This window comes from Dermochelys coriacea, chromosome 9, assembly GCF_009764565.3.
Source record: "Dermochelys coriacea isolate rDerCor1 chromosome 9, rDerCor1.pri.v4, whole genome shotgun sequence".
Taxonomy (NCBI): Eukaryota; Metazoa; Chordata; order Testudines; family Dermochelyidae; genus Dermochelys; species Dermochelys coriacea.
In genome coordinates this window covers 101,858,774-101,882,543 of record NC_050076.1, presented here as the reverse complement: position 1 = coordinate 101,882,543, position 23,770 = coordinate 101,858,774, and the positions used below count along the sequence as shown (strand labels likewise).

At 46.6% G+C, this 23,770-nt stretch overlaps 1 protein-coding gene across 8 annotated transcripts in view; it reads left to right on the top strand.

Moving 5' to 3' along the window:
- DOCK11 (dedicator of cytokinesis 11) overlaps positions 1-23,770 on the top strand; it is a 131,609-nt gene that overhangs the window by 40,451 nt on the left and 67,388 nt on the right. For 5 of the 8 annotated variants that reach the window (XM_043491537.1, XM_043491540.1, XM_043491542.1 and 2 more), the window contains exons 4-14: positions 705-787; positions 5,556-5,625; positions 7,405-7,500; positions 11,708-11,842; positions 13,477-13,654; positions 14,008-14,087; positions 15,781-15,864; positions 18,211-18,351; positions 19,811-20,026; positions 20,911-21,045; positions 22,367-22,449. In XM_043491537.1, coding sequence (XP_043347472.1) covers positions 705-787; positions 5,556-5,625; positions 7,405-7,500; positions 11,708-11,842; positions 13,477-13,654; positions 14,008-14,087; positions 15,781-15,864; positions 18,211-18,351; positions 19,811-20,026; positions 20,911-21,045; positions 22,367-22,449 — 1,301 coding nt within the window. The remainder of the gene's footprint in view (positions 1-704; positions 788-5,555; positions 5,626-7,404; positions 7,501-11,707; positions 11,843-13,476; positions 13,655-14,007; positions 14,088-15,780; positions 15,865-18,210; positions 18,352-19,810; positions 20,027-20,910; positions 21,046-22,366; positions 22,450-23,770) is intronic. The other 3 variants (XM_043491539.1, XM_043491541.1, XM_043491538.1) reach the window with 1 other exon arrangement.

The following is a 23,770-nucleotide window of genomic DNA, read 5'->3' as shown; positions in this document are numbered from 1 at the left end:
CAGAAGAAGGGAGCAGCGAGAGGTCCCTCGTCAAGCTGTGGAGGCAGATCTGGCTGGTGAGAGGAGGAGGCAGTCGTGGGTCACCCACAAACCTCCGCCGGCCAGAAAGAGCTGGAGACTTGGATCAGCAGAGGGAGATGCCTGCCGGCTCCCCGAGCGAGAAAGCTGAAGCCAGAGGGCCAGAGAGGGCTGCAAACCGGGGAGTGGTGGAGGGCTGAGCCTGTTGATGTCTCCGGGCAAGAGCTAGAAGTCAACCCAGGACAGAAACAGGGTGGAGGAGCCTCCAGCTAGAGGAACTGGGCTGAGGACTAGTGAGGTAGCTGCACTGGTCGTGCCATGGCCTGCCGCAGGAGGGCAGCCTTGTGACATGGGGGAGAATGTGCACAGGTGACCGGCCCCTTGGAAGAGAGAAATTGAGGCAGGGGCCCTCTTGCAGAGTCACCCTGAGCCCGGGAGGGGGTGCTCAGGAAGCAGCCATCCTATCACACGTGTATCTAGGTCTCAAAGGAATGATGTGTTGTTTAGTTTCCCCAGTCCAGGATAAATGAAACTACTCCACAAAGTCTTTGTCCAACCTATTGTGTATGTTTGTTACCTTAATGCCAGCCTCGGCATCTCACTAGTAGCTCTTCATTTTTAAGCGTTGTGCATATTTTTGCTTAGCGTGCTGTGATTTCACAGAACATGCATCATTCTCCTTGCAGTGCATTAAAACGTACCACTCAGACTGGCATGTGGTGAACTATAAATATGAAGAATACTCGGGTGACTTCCGGATGTTGCCGTGGTAAGTGATCTCTCTCTTCTGGGATACTAGGAAGTCTTAATAACCTTGCTAGACTCTGATTTGATCAGGTCTAAGTTTCAGCTTAGAAAAGAGACGACTCAAGAGGAAATGATACAGGTCTAGAAAATCATGAGTGGTGCAGAGAAAGTGAACAGGGAAATGTTATTTACCCCTTCAGCTATCACAAGAGCCAGGGGTCACCCACTGAAATTCTAGGCAACAGGTTTAAAACAAACAAAAGAAAGCACTTCTTCACACAATGCACAGTTAACCTGTGGAACTTATTGCCAAGGGATGTTGCGAAGGACAAAAGTATAACTGGGTTCGAAAAGGAACTAGATAAATTAAATGGAGGATAGGTCCATCAATGGCTATTGTCCAAGACGATCAGGGATGCAAACCCATGTTCTGGATGTCCCTAGTCTCTGACTGCCAGAAGCTGGGACTGGACAACATTATGGATCACTCCATAATTGTCCTGTTCTGTTCATTCCCTCTGAAGCACCCAGTTGTTAGAAGACAGGATACCATTGGTCTGACCCAGTCTAGCCGCTGTTATGAAATATTGCTATTGATCCAACAAGCCACTAATATTTTCTGTTCCCTGATGTTTGCCCCACCCCTGTATCTTCTCATGAGATTTACTTGCCCTTTATTTAGGGTTTGCAAGCCAGATATCTGTGTCACTCAGACTGTATCAAGGAACTGCAGGAGACATTACAGGGGTTTGTTACATTATATCTGTCAATGTGCAAACATCCTCCTTCCAACAGCCGATATGACAAGAAGTGCCTAAATTCAGGGCATGTGGCAGAATAATAGCTTCAGCACAGACTGTTCATCCCGAATCAGGAATCCCATTGTCTCTGAATGCTGACAGTCACAGTGCGCTATACAGCATTATTCCTTGCTCAAGTCAATCCTGCTTGTGCCTAATATGGTGGGGAAATCCCAGTCCTGTGGGAATAAGAATATTTCCATCAATACTGGCAATGCTGAAGAGAGCTTTGTGCATTAAAATGACAGCCCTTGTGTTATTCCAGCCAAAGGCTAACCTCGTTTCATGCCTCCATCTTCAGACAAGCACGTGCATGTCTGATCGATGGGTGGTTATGTGCTGGGTGGGGCCAGTTTTGCCCCCATCCCTTCTCAAACCGCTTCAAACAAAGCTCTCGTGGTATGCTGACAGCCTTGTCTTGCTAATAATGACTTCTCTGAAGAGGCAGAGCTGGGGGACAGCTGGCTTTGCCTGCGCTGTTAGAGGTTTTGAGCATGAAAAGTTTTTGCTGTCCTGAATTGAAACGAAAAGTCAAAATCTGGAAATTTTTGTGAACCGAAAAAATAATTGTCTCAGGTGAATCAAAATGTTTTAGTTCTGGAATTGTGAACATTTTGTTTAAGTTCAGCCGTTTCCTTTTTAACCCTTTTCAGTCTAAGTGGCTTACATTTTGAAACAGAGAGTCACTCTGAACCGGAAACCTGGAATTTTTCATTTTGAAAACATCCAAAAGAGATGGCTTAACGATTTCAACACCTTTCCCCAAACACGTTTCTGGTCAGGAGGTTTGTCAGAAAGGGCCTTGTCTTGCAAACAGGTTTGGTTTCCACAAATTGGCATTTTTCGATGAAAAAACTTTGTCAAAAAATTCCCCACCAACTTGATGTGCAAGAGGTCTGCTCCATGCAGGTGGCATGAAAGCCATGCAGGAGAGGATGCCATTGGTGCTTGAATTACATTCAGTTTGCAAAAAGAAAAGGAGGACTTGTGGCACCTTAGAGACTAACAAATTTATTTGAGCATAAGCTTTCGTGAGCTACAGCTCACTTCATTGGATGCATTCAGTGGAAAGTACAGTGGGGAGATGATTTATATACACAGAGAAGATGAAACAATGGGTTTATCATACACACTGTAAGGAGAGTGATCACTTAAGATGAGCTATTACCAGCAGTGGGGAGGGGGGAGGAAGAAAACCTTTTGTAGTGATAATCAAGGTGGGCCATTTCCAGCAGTTGACAAGAACGTCTGAGGAACAGTGGGGGGTGGGAAATAACATGGGGAAATAGTTTTACTTTGTGTAATGACCCATCCACTCCCAGTCTCTATTCAAGCCTAAGTTAATTGTATCCAGTTTGCAAATTAATTCCAATTCAGCAGTCTCTCGTTGGAGTCTGTTTTTGAAGCTTTTTTGTTGAAGGATAGCCACTCTTAGGTCTGTAACCGAGTGACCAGAGAGATTGAAGTGTTCTCCAACTGGTTTTTGAAAGTTATAATTCTTGACGTCTGATTTGTGTCCATTTATTCTTTTACATAGAGACTCTCCAGTTTGACCAATGTACATGGCAGAGGATTGCTGGCACATGATGGCATATATCACATTGGTAGATACGCAGGTGAACGAGCCTCTGATAGTGTGGCTGAAAAACACCATCCTGGCCACTATGGATGTAGAAGCCTCTACACCAACATTCCACACAAAGATGGACTACAAGCCGTCAGGAACAGTATCCCCGATACTGTCACGGCTAACCTGGTGGCTGAACTTTGTGACTTTGTCCTCACCCATAACTATTTCACATTTGGGCACACTGTATACCTTCAAATCAGCGGTACTGCGATGGGTGGCCCCACAGCATGCCAACATTTTCATGGCTGACTTAAAACAAAGCTTCCTCAGCTCTCGTCCCCTAATGCCCCTACTCTACTTGCGCTACATTGATGACATCTTCATCATCTGGACCCATGGAAAAGAAGCCCTTGAGGAATTCCACCATGATTTCAACAATTTCCATCCCATCATCAACCTCAGCCTGGACCAGTCCACACAAGTGATCCACTTCCTGGACACTACGGTGCTAATAAGCGATGGTCTCATAAACACCACCCTATACCAGAAACCTACTGACAGCTATTCCTCCCTACATGCCTCCAGCTTTCACCCAGATCACACCACATGATCCATTGTCTACAGCCAAGCTCTACGATATAACCGCATTTGCTCCAACCCCTCAGACAGAGACAAACACCTACAAGATCTCTATCAAGCATTCTTACAACTACAATACCCACCTGCTGAAGTGAAGAAACAGATTGACAGAGCCAGAAGAGTTCCAAGAAGTCACCTACTACAGGACAGGCCCAACAAAGAAAACAACAGAATGCCACTAGCCATCACCTTCAGCCCCCAACTAAAACCTCTCCAACGCATCATCAAGGATCTACAACCTATCCTGAAGGACGAGCCATCACTCTCACAGATCTTGGGAGACAGACCAGTCCTTGCTTACAGACAGCCCCCCAATCTGAAGCAAATACTCACCAGCAACCACACACCACACAACAGAACCACTAACCCAGGAACCTATCCTTGCAACAAAGCTCGTTGCCAACTCTGTCCACATATCTGTTCAGGGGACACCATCATAGGGCCTAATCACATCAGCCACACTATCAGAGGCTCGTTCACCTGCATATCTACCAATGTGATATATGCCATCATGTGCCAGCAATGCCCCTCTGCCATGTTCATTGGTCAAACTGGAGAGTCTCTACGTAAAAGAATAAATGGATACAAATCAGATGTCAAGAATTATAACATTCAAAAACCAGTTGGAGAACACTTCAGTTCTCTGGTCACTCGATTACAGACCTAAGAGTGGCTATTCTTCAACAAAAAAAACTTCAAAAACAGACTCCAACGAGAGACTGCTGAATTGGAATTAATTTGCAAACTGGATACAATTAACTTAGGCTTGAATAGAGACTGGGAGTGGATGGGTCATTACACAAAGTAAAACTATTTCCCCATGTTTTAATACGGCTGCTACTCTGAAACCATTCTGTTTGCACATGCTCTTGCTATCTGATCTTTTGCAAAATAAATGATGGGTTGGTCCCTTGACTTAGTCCTGCTCATGTGAACCAGCAATAACTGCACTGAAGTTGGCGAAGTTACATGAGTGTAACAAAAACCAAAGGAAGAACCACCCACCTCCAGCCCTTGCTTGCCTTGCTCACACAAGAAGTGCCAGTGACGTAAATGGGACTACACAGGTGAGTAAGGCAAGCAGGATTTGGCCCTCTAAAGGCTATGGGCATTCTATGGTAGAGCAAGTTCATTGGCCACCCAGCTGTGGACTTTGGTCAGAAGTCAGACTTCGGTCACGTTTGGTCAGAAAATCAGGCTTCAGAATGACTTGGAGGTTTTTTAAATGTAAAGATGTCTTTGGTGGTCAATTAAGGCACCAGTTCCTGTAGGTTTCACTTGTACTGAAATGTATGTTCAGTGTGAAGCCCAGCTTCGGTGCGTGTGAAGAGGGCATGGGGGGGAGGTACAAGCTTTGAGACTTCTGCATGTTTATATCATTTTTCTCCCAGAGAAGCAACAAGATCCATAGTTTTCAAGGTCTGAAGGGAACCATTATGATGATCTAGTTTGGCTTTCTGCCTGGAACAGGCCAGAGAATTTCTCTCGGGGATTTCTCCAAGCCCAATAACTTCTGCTTGAGCTAAGGCATATCTTTTAGGCAGGCACCCGCTTTTGACACATCATGGCGACACACATAAATGTATTGCCTTCCATTGTCCTACCCCCTCCCTACTCATCCACATCAATTTTTGCAAATAATATCTGTTGTTGAGCCTACTCGTTCTATTGCATGCATGTACGTGCCCAGCAGTGACAAGAGGACCAGTACTCATTCTTTACTATTGTCCATAATTCTTCCCTTTTGTGTGGCTGTCTTACATACTGTGTTATATTTTCAGCAAATCCTTTAGACCGGAGAAGATTCCAAACCATATATTTGAGATTGATGAAGACATTGAGAAGGATGAGGTAAGGGGAAGATAAATGTCTCCGCAGCACTATGCATTCCAGCTGGAACAATTCACACCAGGCAAAGTGCCAGTCTGGAATGCTCTTGCTGGGAAATCATACACTGACGGCCCATTCCCTTTTCTGAGTGGTTGGGACAAGGCTATAGACAATTATCCATCCACAGGTGTTACAAGATAATCTCTTAGAGCCAAGAAGCTTATGAATTAGTAGGCATGTGCTTCCTTTTAGTTCACCGGGATGTTTTTCCCCGGATGCTTTCTTTAGCTCTCCATCTGGTATCGTGCAGCAGTACGAAACGGAGAGGCCAAGAAAATTACTAAGCAATTCTTTGTGTGAAGGTTTTAATTAGATCTACTTCAATCAAAAGTGAACAGGTAGGTTTCCATGTGTAAAGGAATCTTGCAAAATGGTGTTGCTGCTCGTTTAAAGGCACAGGGTCTGACTCTCTTCTGCCTTGCAATGGAAGTTGTTAATAAGTTTTAGTCTAAAATTGTTGGACATGGTAGCCTAAATGTGTTTAAATTTGATGTGGCCATGAGGCATCACAGCTGATGAATTTATTAAAGGAAAAAGGCAGCTTGTGTTTTACTAAGGCTGAAGATTTGAAAGTGATGTTTCGTATGCATTTTTAATGACTGTTTTGCATGTCCTGGATGTGCCTTTTAGAGGCAGACCGGAACGGCTCTTTATAGTCAAGAATTGATTGTTGGGCCCAACCCTGAATTTCGTGGTGGTTTTGTTGGCTTGTGTCATAGCCTTAACATTAGCTGTGTGTAGTTCTTTCCTTTAATAGCTTCTCAGTCTATCTAGATGCGGTGTTCTGCAGTAAGTTACGCAAGGTGCTTTCCTGAAAGAAAAGGACAAAAATAAACCCTCAAAATATAACAGAATTATTTTCTTTTAAGTAGTTCCCCAAATAAAATACTCCAATGAAAATACTAAAGTAATTTGAGGGTGTGCATCCATACCCCTTCTTAGCTGAACTGTAATTCCTCGTCTTGTCTTGAGTCTGACCAAACGTGTACTGTGCTCTTTGTAATTTTCCAATAGAGCTTTTGCATCAGGATTAGGTAAAAGAACTTCAGTGAAAAGCAATGTGTTCATGGAAAAGGGTGAACTGTCAGCAAGGAGAAATCCCGGACTTTAGTCATAGACCTAAAGCACTGTGAATATTTTCATTGTCACTGTAGAGTCTTGAATTGTGAGGCTTGGAAGCTACTCTCTAGGGAGCCAGGAGGCCTAAGTTCTATCCCCCACTATGCTACTGACTGGCTCTGAAACTTTTAGCAAGTTGCTTCTCTGCCTGTGAAATGGGGATAATTATGCGTGCCCCCATGCAGAGCACTGTGAGATCTACACGTGGAAAATGCTGAGTATGATGAGCTGGGCAGATGCTAAGGCCTGGCTTACACTGAAAAGTTTTACCGATATAACTGGTTTGGGTAGGGATTGTGATTTTTTTTTTTTTAACTGTAGTACTATACCAGTAAAAGCTCTCATGTGGATGCAGTTATACCAGTATAAGGGTGACCCGTACCAGTATGGATATTCCCCTTTCTGTACAGGAATAGTGGTGCCATTTCAAAACTGTATATTGATATAACTGCATCCATGTTGCGGGTAATACCACTTGAATGATGAATTCACTGCAACTTCCTAGTGTAAATGAGCCTTAAAGTTCCCCTCCATGGGAACTTTTTGCATATGACACAGTGGCAGGGTCAGGACCTGGTTAGCACCGACATCACCTCTTTCTAATCTCCTGTTTTGTTCCAGGACTCTTCCTCGTTGTGCTCTCAGAAGGGTGGAATCATCAAACAAGGCTGGCTGTACAAAGCAAATGTCAATAGTACAATCACTGTTACCATGAAGGTGAGCTTAATTCCATATGCTGTCATGCCAGAGCAGTGCTGGGAGGGTGGCGTTTTGTAGCCAAGTGTGTCTGTTCAGATCCAAGCTTCCAAATCTGGCTGCTGGGTTTTGGTTTGGGCCCCTCTGTAACTGTCTTACTGAGCCTCCCTCTGGACGAGTCCCTTTCTGCAGTGCGATCTTTGCTGAACCCTGATGAGAAGTGCGTAAGACTAGTCGCTTTGGATCACAAAGGGCAGGCTAAGAAAAGAGGTAGGTTAAAGTAAACCCATGCTCGCCTTCTGAATCAGCGCCCAAGGCTCAGAAGAGGAGGACAACTGAATTAACCAAAACAGCTGGCCTTAAAAAAAAAAAAAAAAAAAAAAAAAGGGGGGGGGGGGGGCGCTTTTGAATGCTGGTTTCCTTGTACGCATATGGCCAAACTTTTAGAATCTAAATAACAAGTGTCTGTGCTTAAAGCAGGGATGGTGTCACTGAGATGATACAGTAGGACTGACCTCCTGTGCAGCAGCTATGTCTTCAGCTCTTCTTTTTATCAGATACCATGCAGCACTTCACAGCTCGGACTTTGCTACAGAAGCTCAAACCAGTTGCATAAGTGATTTTGCTCAGCCAATGATCTATTTGTTGTTTCAGCAAACAACTGCTTTGTTACTCGATAAGAGAGACTGATCTGGTGATAACACTTGGGTGGGTTCCAAATTATAGTGGCAGCAAGACTCAAGAGAAAAAACGTTACGTTCTTTTGCTCCTGTTGGGATACTAAAAGCTCTCCAACGTATTCCATGATTTTGAGTTTCTCAGTCTGATGCCTCGATTCAGTGAGGTGCAGAAGCACATGCCTGAATTGAAGCCCAAGCTGTGATCATCTAGTCTGACCTCCTGCATCGTACAGGCCAGAGGACCGGTAATTTCTGCACTAAGCCCATAACTTCTGGTTGCGCTAGAGCATATCAATGTACAACCTATGAAGTGAGGCACATGCTCAAGGATGTTGCTGCATGGGAGGGCTAAAAGCTCAGCTAGAGGCATCTCAGGCCTGGTTTTCAGAGGTGCTGAGCAGCTGCAATCCCATTGACTTAACTTGAGCCTGATTTGTAGAAGTGTTGCACCCCCACAATTCCAGCTATCTATAGGGTGACCCAAAAATCAAGGGACCCAAAATTAGTGCCCATTGGTGCAAACACTGGTTCTGATCACTTCTCTTCCTTGCAGAAGACTTCTCTAATGCCTGTTGCTAGAGTTGTGAGAAAGCAGTAGCACCTTGAAGGTCTGAAGCCATCCATACTGGCACAGTGAAGCATCATTATGGTGTTGCAGAAGGAGCTTTGCCATGATCTCAGTTCCAAGTTCCTTCATTACAGTGATGTGCTTGGCAATTAATGGTGCTGGCTGTTGCTAAGCATGTACAGAATGTTTTTCATGGTGAGCCAGTTTATGAGCAGAACTTAATTAGGCTTACAGTTTACTGTGTTTAAGAGTAACCTTTTTCTTTGCAGTGCATTTTCTTGCAGACACATTCTCCAGCGTGACTCTGGTTAGCTTGGGTTCTGTTGCACACCAATCCAGTTTAACCCAGGGCAGTCGCTATATCAGGACCCTTTTTGTTTTCTGGACCGCCTCAATACCCTGGCTAGCCCCACAGAATTGACTAGCAACATTTTTTGTTGTTGTTTTTGCTTCATCTGAAGCTTTCACAACTCCCCCCTGCCAAAGGTGGGATACTGAGCCAGCTGTACTGATGGTCTGATCTGATATGGCATTCGCTCTGTTCCTAGGTTTCTGCAATCATTCCAAAAGCGGTACAGCATTCTGACAATTCTTTGTAACAGCAGGCCTGCAAAGGAAAAATCCATATAAATAATGCAGCGTATTTGTATGTGCTGCTTGCTTCTGCACTTTCCATTGGAAGGATGTTAAATGTTTCAAATGTTTTGCATGAAATCAAACATCCCATGAGAGACTTATTCTCCTGTCTTCTGAACATTAGTTAAATACACATGTGTTTAGTCTAAGATTTTCTGTAGCATCCAGCACTGAAGTATTGAAGGCCCCAGTTCAGCAAAGTGCTGAAGCAGTGCTTACCTTTGAGCTCCTGCTTAAGTCCACACATACTAAGTGCTTTGCTGAATCAGAGCCAGGGTGCTTACACTATCCTCTAAACTTAAAATTCATCAGCCTCAAGTCCTCGGAGCTCACATACAGTACTCATCTAAACGCTGAACTCAGTGTTACATTTTAATGGATTAGATTTAATTCACTCTTCCTATTCTGTGCAATAAGTGAATGGCCTGATCAAATAAGTGATAGATTTACTATTCATGGAACTATGGAATTACTGGTAGAACCTGATCGGTGTTGTTTAAATGCTGCATTGATCCATATTTGTTCCAGGCACTCATTACAATGAGAATATTTTCAAAGTCTCAAAATGGGAGTGCAAGTGGTGTTTCTCTTTCCTGACCTCCTGTGCCCTACCTTCATGCTCCTTTTAATCCTGGTCTCTAGCAAGAAGGAAATACATTTCTGATTCATAGCAAACCTGAGAACATCTGAGGCTACTTTTCCAACTGCTGAAATTGCAAAATGTTCCCAGGCATTATGTGCCAGTATCTATTGCTAAGCAGACTCCAGGAAAGGTGGGTTGTGTGACTACTACTTAGGGCAGGAGCACATTTGTCTCATCTTTGTTGTGTCTCTCTAGCTCCCAGTATATAGTAGTCAGATGGATCACAAACATCCTGACCTTAATTTGGCATCCAGTACGGTAGAAGCAAGAAGTTGCAGATGCAACTAATTGTGCGTGTGGTCTTATGCTCCCATTGACTTGCAGCACAAGATTGCATCTGGAGCATTGGAGGGCACGGTCCAGTCTGTATGTTTGTATTTGTAATTCAGGTATGGAGACACTCAAGACAAACTTATTGCATTTAGGGGTGAGTGAATGAGTCAGGAAACTAAACCCAGGCTGGTCCATAAAAGTTACTCTGTGTTCTCCAAAAAGAAACACAACCAGTTGCGTGGATCCCATTCAGATTCTGTCCCTGGACTGTTTTCCAAGCTGTTGTTACAACATCTGTCTGACAAATGGATTGCAACTATTACTGAGATCTTTATCACGAAGGGTTCTGGAAGTACCTTCTGTGTGGTGGAATGAATCCCCGGATGCTTGCTCAGCTGAATGGCCCAGACCCTAATGTAACCACTTGGCTTTTCTTTTTAGAGCTGAAGGGGATAGGAGCCAGTGGAGGGGAGGGTGTGCAGGCAGTATGAAGACTCTGCATTGGGGGGGAAGGGAGGACCAGCCTGTAATCATGCACATCTTCCCCCCACAAAGATATTAATTCAAGTGCTGAGCACTTTGATCATGATCCAGCAAAACACTTAAGCAGAGGAGTAACCCCGCTGATGTCAATGAGGCTGCGGACAGACTCAAGTGCTTTGCTTGATCAGCTTTCCTCAGCACCTTGCAGAAGTGAGCCATCCCAGGAGAGGGTGCAGAGGGACAGAACGAGGTGCCAGTTCAGATTCAGACTCGGACATTAAGCTCAGAAGGGGCCATTACAATCATCTAGTCTGACCACCTGCACATTGCAGGACATGGAACCTCACTCCTGTAATAGACCCCTAACCTCTGGCTGAGTTACTGACGTCTTCAAATCATTGTTTCAAGACTTCAAGTTGCAGGGACTCCACCATTTACACGAGTTTAAATCTGCAAGTGACCCCTGCCCCATGCTGCAGAGGAAGGCGAACCCCCACCCCCACAGGGTCTCTGCCTATCTAACCCGGAGGGAAATTCCTCAGATTGCCAGTGTGAGAGGGACTTGTTTAGTTGTGGAATCCAGCCCTGCTAAGGAGTTTTGAATTACCCCATTGAGTGAACGGTCTCAAACTGCCGGAGGTGAACGGAGGGTCAAGGGAACTAATCTGGAATTAGGTGTGTGAGACGCAGGAGCTTTTGGGGGTAGTATTTCAGTCATGGCTGTGAGTGTGCTGACCTGTGAAACATGTTTTCTGTCCTTTCCTCCTTCCAAAGCCTGAGTATGAGAACATCTTTAGGTTTAATAATAACCTGGTAAATGGGTAGCACAGAGAGACCATCTGGTTTCCCTAGCGGGGTATCATACAAAGGCTGAAGATGCGTGCCTTGCTGGCTGTGTGTGGCACAGAGTGACCCTTGTATGCGAATGGCATTCTGCTCTTGCAGGTATTCAAGAGACAGTATTTTTACCTCACGCAACTGCCGGATGGTTCCTATATTCTGAATTCCTATAAAGACGAGAAAATTTCAAAAGAATCCAAAGGCTGCATCTTCTTGGACGCTTGCATTGACGTTGTTCAGGTAGGTTGACAGAGGGTGAGTCCTACCTGCTTTCGTCCCTGTACGTGTGCTTCACCAATCTCATTCGCGCACTCTGCCTGTTCCATCTGCCTACCCGCCGGCCTGACCAGCAACGCCATCGCTGCGGCTAGCAGGGGGTGGGCAGAGCCTACCAGTGACCATGTAAAACCTGGGGTTCACTGCCATCGTGCCTTCCGTCTGCTCCCCAACCGGCTATGCCATCCATACTGAGACTGGATGAGCTCTTTTCCTTCATGACTGTACAATGTCCACCACCAAGGGGCCCTGTCCCCTGATGGGGACCTCTAGGCACTCCCGTTGACTTCAATGGAACTAAAGGTGCTTGAAGTACATGCAAGATTGAGGGCAAGAAACTATTCTGTGCAGTCAGATGTTCACCCCAGTTTTACTTTCATTTGCCTTCCTCTCCGTCTGTCTGCACCCACTGGTTGTCTCTTGTCTTAAATTAGGTCCGGATCCTGTACACACACAATTCAATGGGACTACTCACACATGTAAAATAACTCACCCGTGCACAGGGTTACAGAAGCAGGGCCTGAAATTTTAAGCCTTTCCAGGCAGGTAGAGTCTCTTACTATGTATTTGAACACTGTGGTTTGCTGGAGGACAATTATAATACAAATAATAAGAGAATGCAAATGAGCTGTGTTTGCTTCCTGTAGCTCTTGTTAAAGAGGAGGAGGAGTGGTGAATGGTAAAGAGTGGTAGTGGAAAATGTCCCCAAATTGCAACATCATGGTGTGTTCTGTGGAAAACTGTTTCAGCCAAGTACTTTGATCATGTAAAAAACCCTGCTTTGGAAAGGTCCATCAGGCATTAGTCACATGCACTAGCAGTAGTGTATGGAAAAACACAGCTTCTGAAGACTGAGAGAGTTTTTATTCCTGACCTTGTTCTGTCTCTTGTGTAGTTCTCACAGGGTGCACTGTTTTCATGTGGGTTTGGGCTAATGCTCAGGTGAGTAGTGCAGATTCCACGCAGGTTCCAAAGCGAGTTTCCGTAGATTTTATTTTTTGTAGCCATCAGTCGTGACTCTGGGCGGCATAGACTGTACTTTACATGTTGCATCATGGGATTTGCCTAGACTTCTCACTGGAATATGCTACTATGAGACCAGCAGCGGTTGGAAAAGTGAGCTACCATGAAACCATGTTAGTTTGGTTTTTGATTAATGCTTCTTGCTATAGCGCCGGGCAGAAGTTCTACTTGGTGGGTTGGACGAGTCTTTAAAATCAAGCTCCTGGGTGTGCTGTAAAGCTTCCATGGCACTTTTTTTAATAAGTAAAGGAATTTTCTCTTGTGACTTTGGCTCAAGTTTCCCTTCACACTAGTGTGCAACCGGCTGCACCTTGGCTGCTTGCAACTTTCCACCCCAGAGCTAGCTGCATGTCAGTGGGGCTGAGCACTGCATGTGTGCAGTTAGTGATTGCCCTTTGGAATGCCCTGGAATGAAAGGTGCTATGGAAGTAAGGCATTTGTAACAGTGTTATTTTTGCATAGTAAGTTTCGTCCGGGAGAAGCTTCCTAATTGCTCTGCACTGAGCTGAGCTCTAAAATGAAGGCAGTATTAACGAGGTGTAATGAGAAGCCTGCTGTCTTGTTTGTTTGTGCAGTGCCCCAAAATGCGCCGCTATGCATTTGAACTCAAGATGCTAGATAAGTACAGCCACTATCTGGCAGCTGAAAGTGAACAAGAAATGGAGGAGTGGCTGGTAACTCTGAAAAAGATCATTCAGATCAATACGGAGAGTTTGGTACAAGAGAGGAAAGACACAGTGGAGTCTGTACAAGGTGGGTCTTTAAATCACTCGATCTTTCTTTTCACCATTCCGGAGCTGACGTCGTCGTTCGGCAGCATGGAGGTGTTTACATTCTTTCCTGCATTAGAAATAGGCATTGTAGCTAGTAAATGCTGACGCTGAGATTTGGCTAGTAGCACATACACTGTAGTGGGTAGGATAAAAGTGGATTTAAAACTTGACTCTCCTGCTGGATGGGAAACCCATGGCAGTGTCTCAAGTGCGCCAATAAATTGTCCCTGTGCTATTGTAAGTGAGCGGCTCAGGAGCGGAGCCCGGGGGCCTGATGGGATTAGAAGGCGCCATTGCTGTCATTTGGAAGATCTGCTTTTCATGACTTCACAGATGTTGACTCGAGCAGCCAAGGGAAATCGGAAAACATCCTGGAGAGCTTGGAGAGAAGCATGCATCCTAAGCTGATGAAGGTATTGTGTCCACAGTGGTCATTTCCTCAACTCCCACAGCTAACTTGCAGCTGGCACTGCAAAGGGACTTCCCACTCAACACTGTTAAGTGACCGAGGTTAAGTTCCCTACAGCAGAAGTCTCTAAGCTGTGCTCTGGGCAGCCACGGGATGTTGCTGGCACCAGCTTTGCCTCCTTGTGTACAGATCCCATCAGGATGCCTTAAAGCACCGAGCTGGAGCGGCTCCCAGGTCTGCTGCTGAGGCTACCGCATAAAGAGCTGCCTGTATTCTCATCCAAACTCAGGCACACCACCGGCAGCACTGCCACTGCTGCTGCCCAGAGCCAGCTGCTGGGACAGGGATAGGAGAAAGAACCCCGGGAGGGGGGGCTGAAGCCAGGAGAGGGCAGGGGGAGGGGCATTGGGGGGAGGGTCTGTGTCTTTGGAAGTGGCAGGGAAGAAGGAGGCTGGAGCAGAAACCTGGAAGGAGCTGCAGACAGGAGGGAGACAGGGCCTCAGTCTGAGAACGTCTGTTGAGCTGGTGCTCTTGTTTCTTTCGGGGAGCTATTCGTGGGAGGGAGCTGCAGGAGGCTCTGCCAGTGCTGGTTCCTACAGAACCACATGTGTGCCCAGCCCTGTGGCACAGAGCTGGAAAGGGGCTGGAGGCCTCCGAAAGGTGGGAGGGAGGGAGTGGGAGTGCAAGTGCAGTAAGAGATGGGGGTACGTGCATCCCAGAGCAGTGCTGTCTGAGAGCCTTCAGAAGGAGGGTGAGGAGTCTGAAACCCAGTGGGGACAGGGTCAGAGCAGCCGTTTGGGCTGCAGCTCGTGGAATATATTGGAGCGGATGAGATGAGCGGCGGGGAGGCTGCAGAAGTTCTGGGGAGAGGTAACAAGGGCTTGCAGAGAAGAATTTTGTGGGTGGGGACAGGGTGGATCTCGGAGGGAGAGGCTGTGAAGGGAGACATGGCTGGATTTGGTGAGAGCCGGGAGGTGAAGAGAGGGGAAGAGTCAGACAGCCACGAGGTTGTAGACACAAGTGACTCGGAAGATGAGAATGTTGCCAACGGCGATGGAGAAAGGCGGGGAGGGACGTGATTTGGGGAGCAAGCCGAGAAGTTCAGGTTTGGACGCATCAAACATCCCAGAAGACGTAGCCTGAGCGTGGATGTGGGGGGTGGGAAAGCGGAAGGGTGGGGGGTAACTGACCTGAGTCATCAAGGTAAAAGGTGCCACCCAAGCCACAAAAGAGGATAACTCAGCTGGGGGAGAGGGTGTCGAGCAAGGGACAGTGGATGCATCTGGAGATGGCGGGGAGAAGAGGTCGCCAAGTCTACCCCAGGGACATGCAATGCAGAGGGGGGCAGAAGAGATTGGCCTCCAAAGTGGTGCAATAATATTGACAGCTTCACTCCTGTTTGGCAGGGCGGGGATGGCTCGTCACTACTCTGCGTAGGCCAGGTGCGGGTATCTGGTAGCCAGCTGGCTGTGTCACTTAGAGTGATCGTGTCACTTAGCCCGGCCATGGGACCCCGATTCCTCCTGTTTCCCGGCGCGGCGTTTGGTGGTGTGGCAGGGCACCAGTTATCAGTCAGCTCTGAACAACATTGATTTCTTTATTTTTATTACATTTTGCGTCTATTCCTCCTAAAGACAAACACTTGCTTCTCTTGTGGCCTGGTCTCCTCAGTAATGTCAATGCTTTCCTTGTCCTAGTATGGAAGAGAAACTGAACAGCTGAATAAAATAAGCGGAAATGATGGACGACAAAACCTCTTTTCCTTTGCCTCGGAAGTCCAGGTAATTTCTGCCTCCTCCCCCCCCTTAGAGTCTTCCAGGGTTCAGCCATTCTGAAAAGTCCATTTGGTGTCTTCTGCTTCCTTCCTTCCTTGGGTGGCTGTGGTCACCTCCGGCAGCAATGGGATTTGTAGGAAGACAGTAAAATGACTGGGAATCAAGTCACCTCTACAGATAAGGCCAATGAGATAAGCAGCAAGCCCATGTCTCTGCTGAGTCCTTGTGAGATATGCCAGCCGCTCAGGTTCTGGGTTTTGGAGATACCAAAGCTCAGAACACCTCCCACATCAAGGAAGTCTTCATGGCTGCTGGCACACGGAAGCTCCCAAACCATAGAGGCTGTTCCCTGTTCAGACTCCTGTGTGACAGTTGCAGCGTGCCGAATTTGGTCTTTCCCCACTGCTCCTTTCCAGGGACTTAGTCTGATTCTATGGTAGCCCTTAATTTGACCATGTAGACAGCTGACCCTTCTTTAAGTAGGCTGTTTTTATAGGGAACACATCTGTTTGTCTCTAAATTTGTTCTTTACGAACTTTCAAGTTTGGGCCTTGGAAAAGTGGCAAGAACGAATCTCTATTCACACGGATAGGAAAGAGTTAATAGAAATGTTGATACAAGCACAATGATAATGCGGCTTGAGCTCAGTCCCTTTGGAATAGAAGGGACGACTTTGTCCATTGCATAGTCAGGGGAATAGAGAGAGAGAGAGACTGCCCCAGTTCCTGCAGAGCTGCCATGTGGGATGATGGGGGCTGAGGTTCTCTCCAGGATGGCAAAAGGAAAGATTGGCATGCACGCTGGTATTTCTCCTCAGTCCCTGAGGCCAGCGGGACGGAGCTGAAGGCACGCGTGAGATTTAAAGGGAATAAGCTGCTGCTCTTAACACGACTTTAGAAACCTGTTCCATTTATTTCCTAATTTCTGATTTTCTCTAGCTTCAACTCAATATGATCTGTTAGAGCCCAGGAGGGTGACGCTTCTGATTTAACGGGAAAAATTCAGAGTCTCCCAAGAGTCTTTCTTGTACCAAACCAAACTTCCCTCTCGGGCCTTCTTTAGGATGATTGCATCGGGGTCTCTACATCCCTTGTGGCAGCCATGAGATTTGTTTTTAAAAAGGGACTCTTGGCAACTCCCCAAAATACTAGTCGTATGATTCAGAAGGGGAACATCCTTGACAGTACAGTACAAAAGACCTTTATTGGCTGGGCTGTCACTGAACTCATGGTGCTCTTTTCCTGGGCACAAAGAGGTCTGTTGATTCTGGTTCAGAGCAGACCCCATGTGTTTTGCGGCTTGGTAGGTCTGCGATCATGGACACAAGTTCAGTTTTGTGGCGCGTGTTTACACACTTGTCAGGCTGATGTTGAAGCAATTATGTGATCGCATCAATGGGCCTGAGAGAGAGCAGGGTTTTCTGTCTGCTCGAAAGAGAATCAGAAATAGGTTTTCTAAAATGGGTTAATGATTGCAGCCTATATTTGCTTAGATTACTCTGAGGGGGGGAAAATAGCCCTCATGGAGCTATACCATGGGTCTCCTCAATAACTGGGGGGAAATGATCGCATGTACATCAGCCCTTCAACACACGGTTACTTTGATGTTCTGGATGCAGTCCTACGTCCTTGGCACACAGCAAGGAGGGTCTGGTTAAGGGAGGGAGTTGTTATCTGGCTAAGGGTCATGCCTAAAGGTCATCTTGTCTGTTTCTTCACATTCTGCACTGTCTGTGAACGGTCAGTGTGTAGGCACAAACCAGTGACAGGACTAGTTGGGCCTCCTCCTCTGGAGGAGGTGACTGGATTCAAGATGGTTTGAGTTTTATTACAGCAAATCTAAATCAGTTGCCCATCTTGACTGTTTGTAACCAGACTGGTCATTGCTGCCCATCAAAAATGTCTTCCAGTTTGTGAGCTGTTGCTGGTTCTGGCAGCTCTGTCTATTAACCATGTGAATGACCTCTTCAACCAATAGAGTCCTGCAAAGTGGTAAAAACTCTTTGAGCATTCCCACTGCACATACGCTGTTTTCATCTCCAAGTTCCTTATGTTTGGACATTTGAGTGGATCCTCAAGGTTACAACTAAAAGGCAGAGAGCAGAACTGAAATCTGAGGGTGATTTAGTTCTCTGTACGGTACAAACCAGACTGCCAAAAATCAGTACAAAGTTATGAATTCCTGTCCTTAATGCATGTGAATAATGGGCACTGAATGGGCTCTTAGTTTGTGAATGTGCTTCACTTTTTGTACTATTTTTTAATCATGGTAAAATACCATTAGCTATAAGGTAATCCTTAACATTTTTGTGACGTTCCCGTTTTAAAGGATGTGTATCATTTTGTTTTCTAGAGGCTGGACTTCTCTGGAATTGAGCCTGATGTAAAGCCCTTTGAGGAAAAGTGCAGCAGGCGCTTTTTGGTGAACTGTCATGATTTAACCTTCAACCTCCTGGCTCACGTCTGTGACCGATCCGAGGGCTCCCCCACAAACGTATGCATTTTCATTGGAAAGTTCCCTTTCTTCTCTTGGAGCTGTGCTTACACTAGACAGTTACCATCCCGTTTCTCCTGATCAGCAACAGAAACTGACCGGGGGTGGAGCTGGGAAAAGAAATTAGGCCCCTGTTCTGCTCCTAGTGGCCTGTGGACTGACACCGGTGGTCGACTGGCATAGAGCTCCTTGTAGGCCTGAGGCCTGAGTTGGCATCACTGTGACAGTATTTCACCAATATGACAGAGTGGGATGGAGACACTGCTAACAGAGACCTCAGTCCTGATGCACCCAGGGCCAGTGGGGACTTTCCATTTTAGCCTGCAGAATCAGGCCTGGAGATAGCAGAGATGTACGTCACTGCTCGGCTCGGGGCTGGATCAGGCACGCTGCAGTCTTACCTTCACGTGGTAGCTTTGTCCTCTACAATCTTTCTGAACCAAAAACATATGGAATTGTTGCTACTTGTCAAGGCCTGGAGCTACAAAGCCCAGCATGGGGTCTGATGTAGTCCCCCATTGTGGAACTCACTTCAGACAGTTCCCATGCAAGGTGAGAACAGCTAGGGAAAGGTGATTAGTTTATGCTGGAAGCTTTCTCTGTGTGACTCTGCCTGACGTGCCCAAGAAATATGTAGAGTCTCTTGCTAGAACCCAACTGAAGTCAGGCAACTCAGACCTGAGTTCTTTGGGACTTCGTGAGATGTGAAGTAACATGCTAAAAATGCACATTCTTTGTCTGTGTGTACACTACAGACCTTACCACAGCACAGCTGCACCACCATCAGGTCTCCCTTGTGATAGCTCTATGCTGATGGGAGAGAGCTCTCCTGCTGGCATAATCAAACCTCCCCCTGTGAGCAGCGGTAACTATGTCGGCGGGAGAAAGTCTCCTGCCAGCATAGCACTGTCCATACCAGTGCTTCTGTTGGTGAAACGTATGTTCTTTTCACACCTCTGACCGACAAAAGTTTTACCAACAAAACGGCTAGGGTAGACATAGCCTTATACTGAACTTGCATCCTTCAAACAGCTCTTACAGACTGATCAGTGTTCTCATCTCTTCCTGACATTCGTGTTCCACCATTTGTATAAATAACCCACTCCTCTTCTTTTGGCCTGTAAACGTCAGTGATTTTAAAACGGCACTGCTCAGCTTTACTAGATACAAACGCAAGAAGAGCCGGCAAAGCTGTGGTCTTAGGGTGCTTTTTTGGGTAGTTAGAAGCAAATAAACTATTGGTTACTTATGTAATTCTTTCACAGTGAAATTCACCCCTGCGTACATGGCCTCCACAGGTTGTAAGTGGTGCACAGTCCTTGTGGAAGGGTGAATTTTATCCTAAGAGTTGACCCGAGACTCAGAGAAACAGAGGTCACACTTGTGTATCTGGCAATAAATTTCACGTACACCAAGATGTACCAGGCTTTTTAACAAGAACATTCATTCAAATTCCCAGGTCGAGCCTTTTTTCATCAGCCTGGCATTGTTTGACGTAAAAAACAGTTGCAAGATTTCAGCTGACTTCCATGTCGACTTGAATCCTCCCTCGGTCCGTGAAATGCTCCTGGACAGCTCCACCCAAGCAACTGGTGACAGTCACCCCAAGGGGACTTCGACCAATGAGCACCTCATTCACGGAATTCCTGAATCTCACCTGCGCTACATAAAGCAGGTGAGGAACTGACTTCCTGTTTTTTTTTCCTTGTTGTCACGGTATGTGCAAGGAAAAATCTTTGATGTTGTTGCAACTCTTCAGAAAATTTACAGCACACGATTGATTATGTGGAGTGCTGTAGCATCTAGGAGCCTTCATCATGGACCAGGACCCCACTGTGGTAGGTGCTGTACAGACACAGCACAGAAAGATGGTCTGTGCTCTGAAGAGCACAGTCCCGATTATCCAGCCCTCACTCGCCCATGACCCTCTGTTACCTGAATGATCACTGTGAGAAAACATGCAAACAAAAGTAGTAGACATTTTTCCTGATTTTTATCAACATTTTGAAATTCAAAAAATGTCATCAACTCTGCCTGAAATATAGCCACCTGGGATTCGCGAAGGAGCCAGTGAAAGTGCCTGGAAGCTGGGCATCTCCCTCCTGGAGGAACCTTTGACTCTTCCAGTCTATAATTCCAGCATACGCTGTAGCTTTTCTTTGAGTGGGAGGGAGGTTTCATTATTGAATCCCCTCCACCCAGTTCTGCATTCTGCTGGGAATCCAAACAGTTCTGACTTTTACCACATTTGGGGCTCATAGAAAGAGCTGATGAGCCATTTAACCTTCTCAGAATTGGCACTAGCTGTGGAACTTGGAAGTACTGAGTGCCTGCACTGTCCCAGTGGCCTCTCTCAGGCTTTGGCCCGGCTCAGATCATGACAACCTGCTGGAACCTGGCACGTGGCCCCAGTGCCATGTCAGTAATGGACATGTGCCATGAATCTGCATGGTGCCAAAGCAGGGAAGCTACCAGGCTCCATTCTGATTGGAGCCGGAGGAAAGCGCAGCCGTGGGAGGAGTAATTGCCTCTGACTCTCTGCTGTTCGTTCACTTTCAGGGAGTTTTCTCCGTGGCAAACCCCCATGTGGAGATATTTCTTGTTGCCCGTGTGGAGAAAGTGTTGCAAGGCAGCATTACACACTGTGCGGACCCGTACATCAAGAACTCCGACCCGGAGAAGGTACCAGATAAGGTTATGTATGGCAAGGTCTCCGAAAGGGCACTGCAGGCCACTCCTCTGATAACCTGGAGGTGGCTAGTCTCCACTGGCTTGTGATAGTCTGAGAAGCATGAAAATACACAGGGGATTGTTGTTTCTTGTCCTTTCTGGCTAACCTTGGGCTTTTCCTGCGCCATTAAGGTGACCGCTGCTCTTGGCATTTCTGGCCTCACTCTGGGCACTGGCATCACAGCTGATGTCAGCTCAGCTCTCAGAACAGAGCTTGGCTGTTCAGAAACATGTGGTAGATTTTTAAGATGAGTTAATTATTTCCCCAGCACGCTAGAACGTTGCGGGGCCTGATGCCGCATTGGTCTAAGTTGGGTGTGGAACTGCTATGCACAAGAGAGACTCAGCCCTGCTCACAACCAGCTGCCTCCGGTTGCGCCTGCAGGTGGGAAGAGCTGGTTTTGAATGAAAATGGTTCCTGCACCACAGTCTGCAGGGCTCAGAACCAGGCAGAATATGGCCCACCCCATAGTCACGCCCACTCTGCACACAGCTCCGCCTCCTCCTTCTTCTCCTCCTTCTCCTTCTCCTTCTCCTCCTCTGCTTGGATGCACAGGGGGTGTGCTGGCCAGTGTGTGCAAATGTCAGCAGGATCTGGGGGCCCTCTAGTGGTAGCTACCATGAATTGTGTGTACCCCAGCTGGGACCAAAAAGAAAAGGAGGACTTGTGGCACCTTAGAGACTAACAAATTTATTAGAGCATAAGCTTTCGTGAGCTACAATGAAGTGAGCTGTAGCTCACGAAAGCTTATGCTCTAATAAATTTGTTAGTCTCTAAGGTGCCACAAGTACTCCTTTTCTTTTTGCGAATACAGACTAACACGGCTGCTACTCTGAAACCAGCTGGGACCTGAACCCTCCACTGAATTCAATGAAAAGAGTCCCGTTGACTTCAGGGAGAGGGGGGGTGAGGCTCCGGGTGGTAAAGGCTCTGTAACCCCCTTGCATCCAGCATAGGTTAGTGCAGGATCACGGAGGTCAAATTTGGAAACTCCCTAGTGATGCCCTTCTAGCTCTGTCAGGTTAATGAGTTATTGAAGCTAATTGGTAACCCGACTGGACCCTAAAAGGCATGCTGATCACGTACAGCAGTGAAATAGACATGGTGTGAAGTCGCAATGGTCTTAGTCCTTGGTGTCAGCTTCGATGCTCTAACTTGCTACCTGGCTGTATGTTGCTAGGAGGCTGAGAGCTTTCCTTCTCCATAGCTGTCGCGTTTTAATTCTTGTCCTATGAAGGTGTGACCCCATTGTCACCTTGTTGATCCTTTCTCTTGTTTTTTCAGACTGCCCAGAAGGTTCATAAGTTGGCTAAGCAGGTGTGTAGTCGGCTTGGGCAGTACAGGATGCCCTTTGCTTGGGCTGCCAGGTCAGTCGTTCTGAAATCCTCACGTGTCCTTCTGAAGTTGTTGTCTGTGTTGTTTGTAAATCAGGCCACATGGTGATGGGTTAAGGGCCAAACTCCTCAAGACAGGGAGGCTGCACAAATGAGGGTAGAATTTGGCCCTACGTATTGTCTTTCTGATCCAGCATTTTGATTGGCTGGAGTCCTAGATTTAGAGCGAGATTATAAAATAAACAAGAATCATAGAATCATAGAATCATAGAATATCAGGGTTGGAAGGGACCCCAGAAGGTCATCTAGTCCAACCCCCTGCTCAAAGCAGGACCAAGTCCCAGTTAAATCATCCCAGCTAGGGCTTTGTCAAGCCTGACCTTAAAAACCTCTAAGGAAGGAGATTCTACCACCTCCCTAGGTAACGCATTCCAGTGTTTCACCACCCTCTTAGTGAAAAAGTTTTTCCTAATATCCAATCTAAACCTCCCCCATTGCAACTTGAGACCATTACTCCTCGTTCTGTCATCTGCTACCATTGAGAACAGTCTAGAGCCATCCTCTTTGAAACCCCCTTTCAGGTAGTTGAAAGCAGCTATCAAATCCCCCCTCATTCTTCTCTTCTGCAGACTAAACAATCCCAGCTCCCTCAGCCTCTCCTCATAAGTCATGTGCTCTAGACCCCTAATCATTTTCGTTGCCCTTCGTTGTACTCTTTCCAATTTATCCACATCCTTCCTGTAGTGTGGGGCCCAAAACTGGACACAGTACTCCAGATGAGGCCTCACCAGTGTCGAATAGAGGGGAACGATCACGTCCCTCGATCTGCTCGCTATGCCCCTACTTATACAACCCAAAATGCCATTGGCCTTCTTGGCAACAAGGGCACACTGCTGACTCATATCCAGCTTCTCGTCCACTGTCACCCCTAGGTCCTTTTCCGCAGAACTGCTGCCGAGCCATTCGGTCCCTAGTCTGTAGCGGTGCATTGGATTCTTCCATCCTAAGTGCAGGACCCTGCATTTATCCTTATTGAACCTCATTAGATTTCTTTTGGCCCAATCCTCCAATTTGTCTAGGTCCTTCTGTATCCTATCCCTCCCCTCCAGCGTATCTACCACTCCTCCCAGTTTGGTATCATCCGCAAATTTGCTGAGAGTGCAATCCACACCATCCTCCAGATCATTTATGAAGATATTGAACAAAACGGGCCCCAGGACCGACCCCTGGGGCACTCCACTTGACACCGGCTGCCAACTAGACATGGAGCCATTGATCACTACCCGTTGAGCCCGACAATCTAGCCAGCTTTCTACCCACCTTATAGTGCATTCATCCAGCCCATACTTCCTTA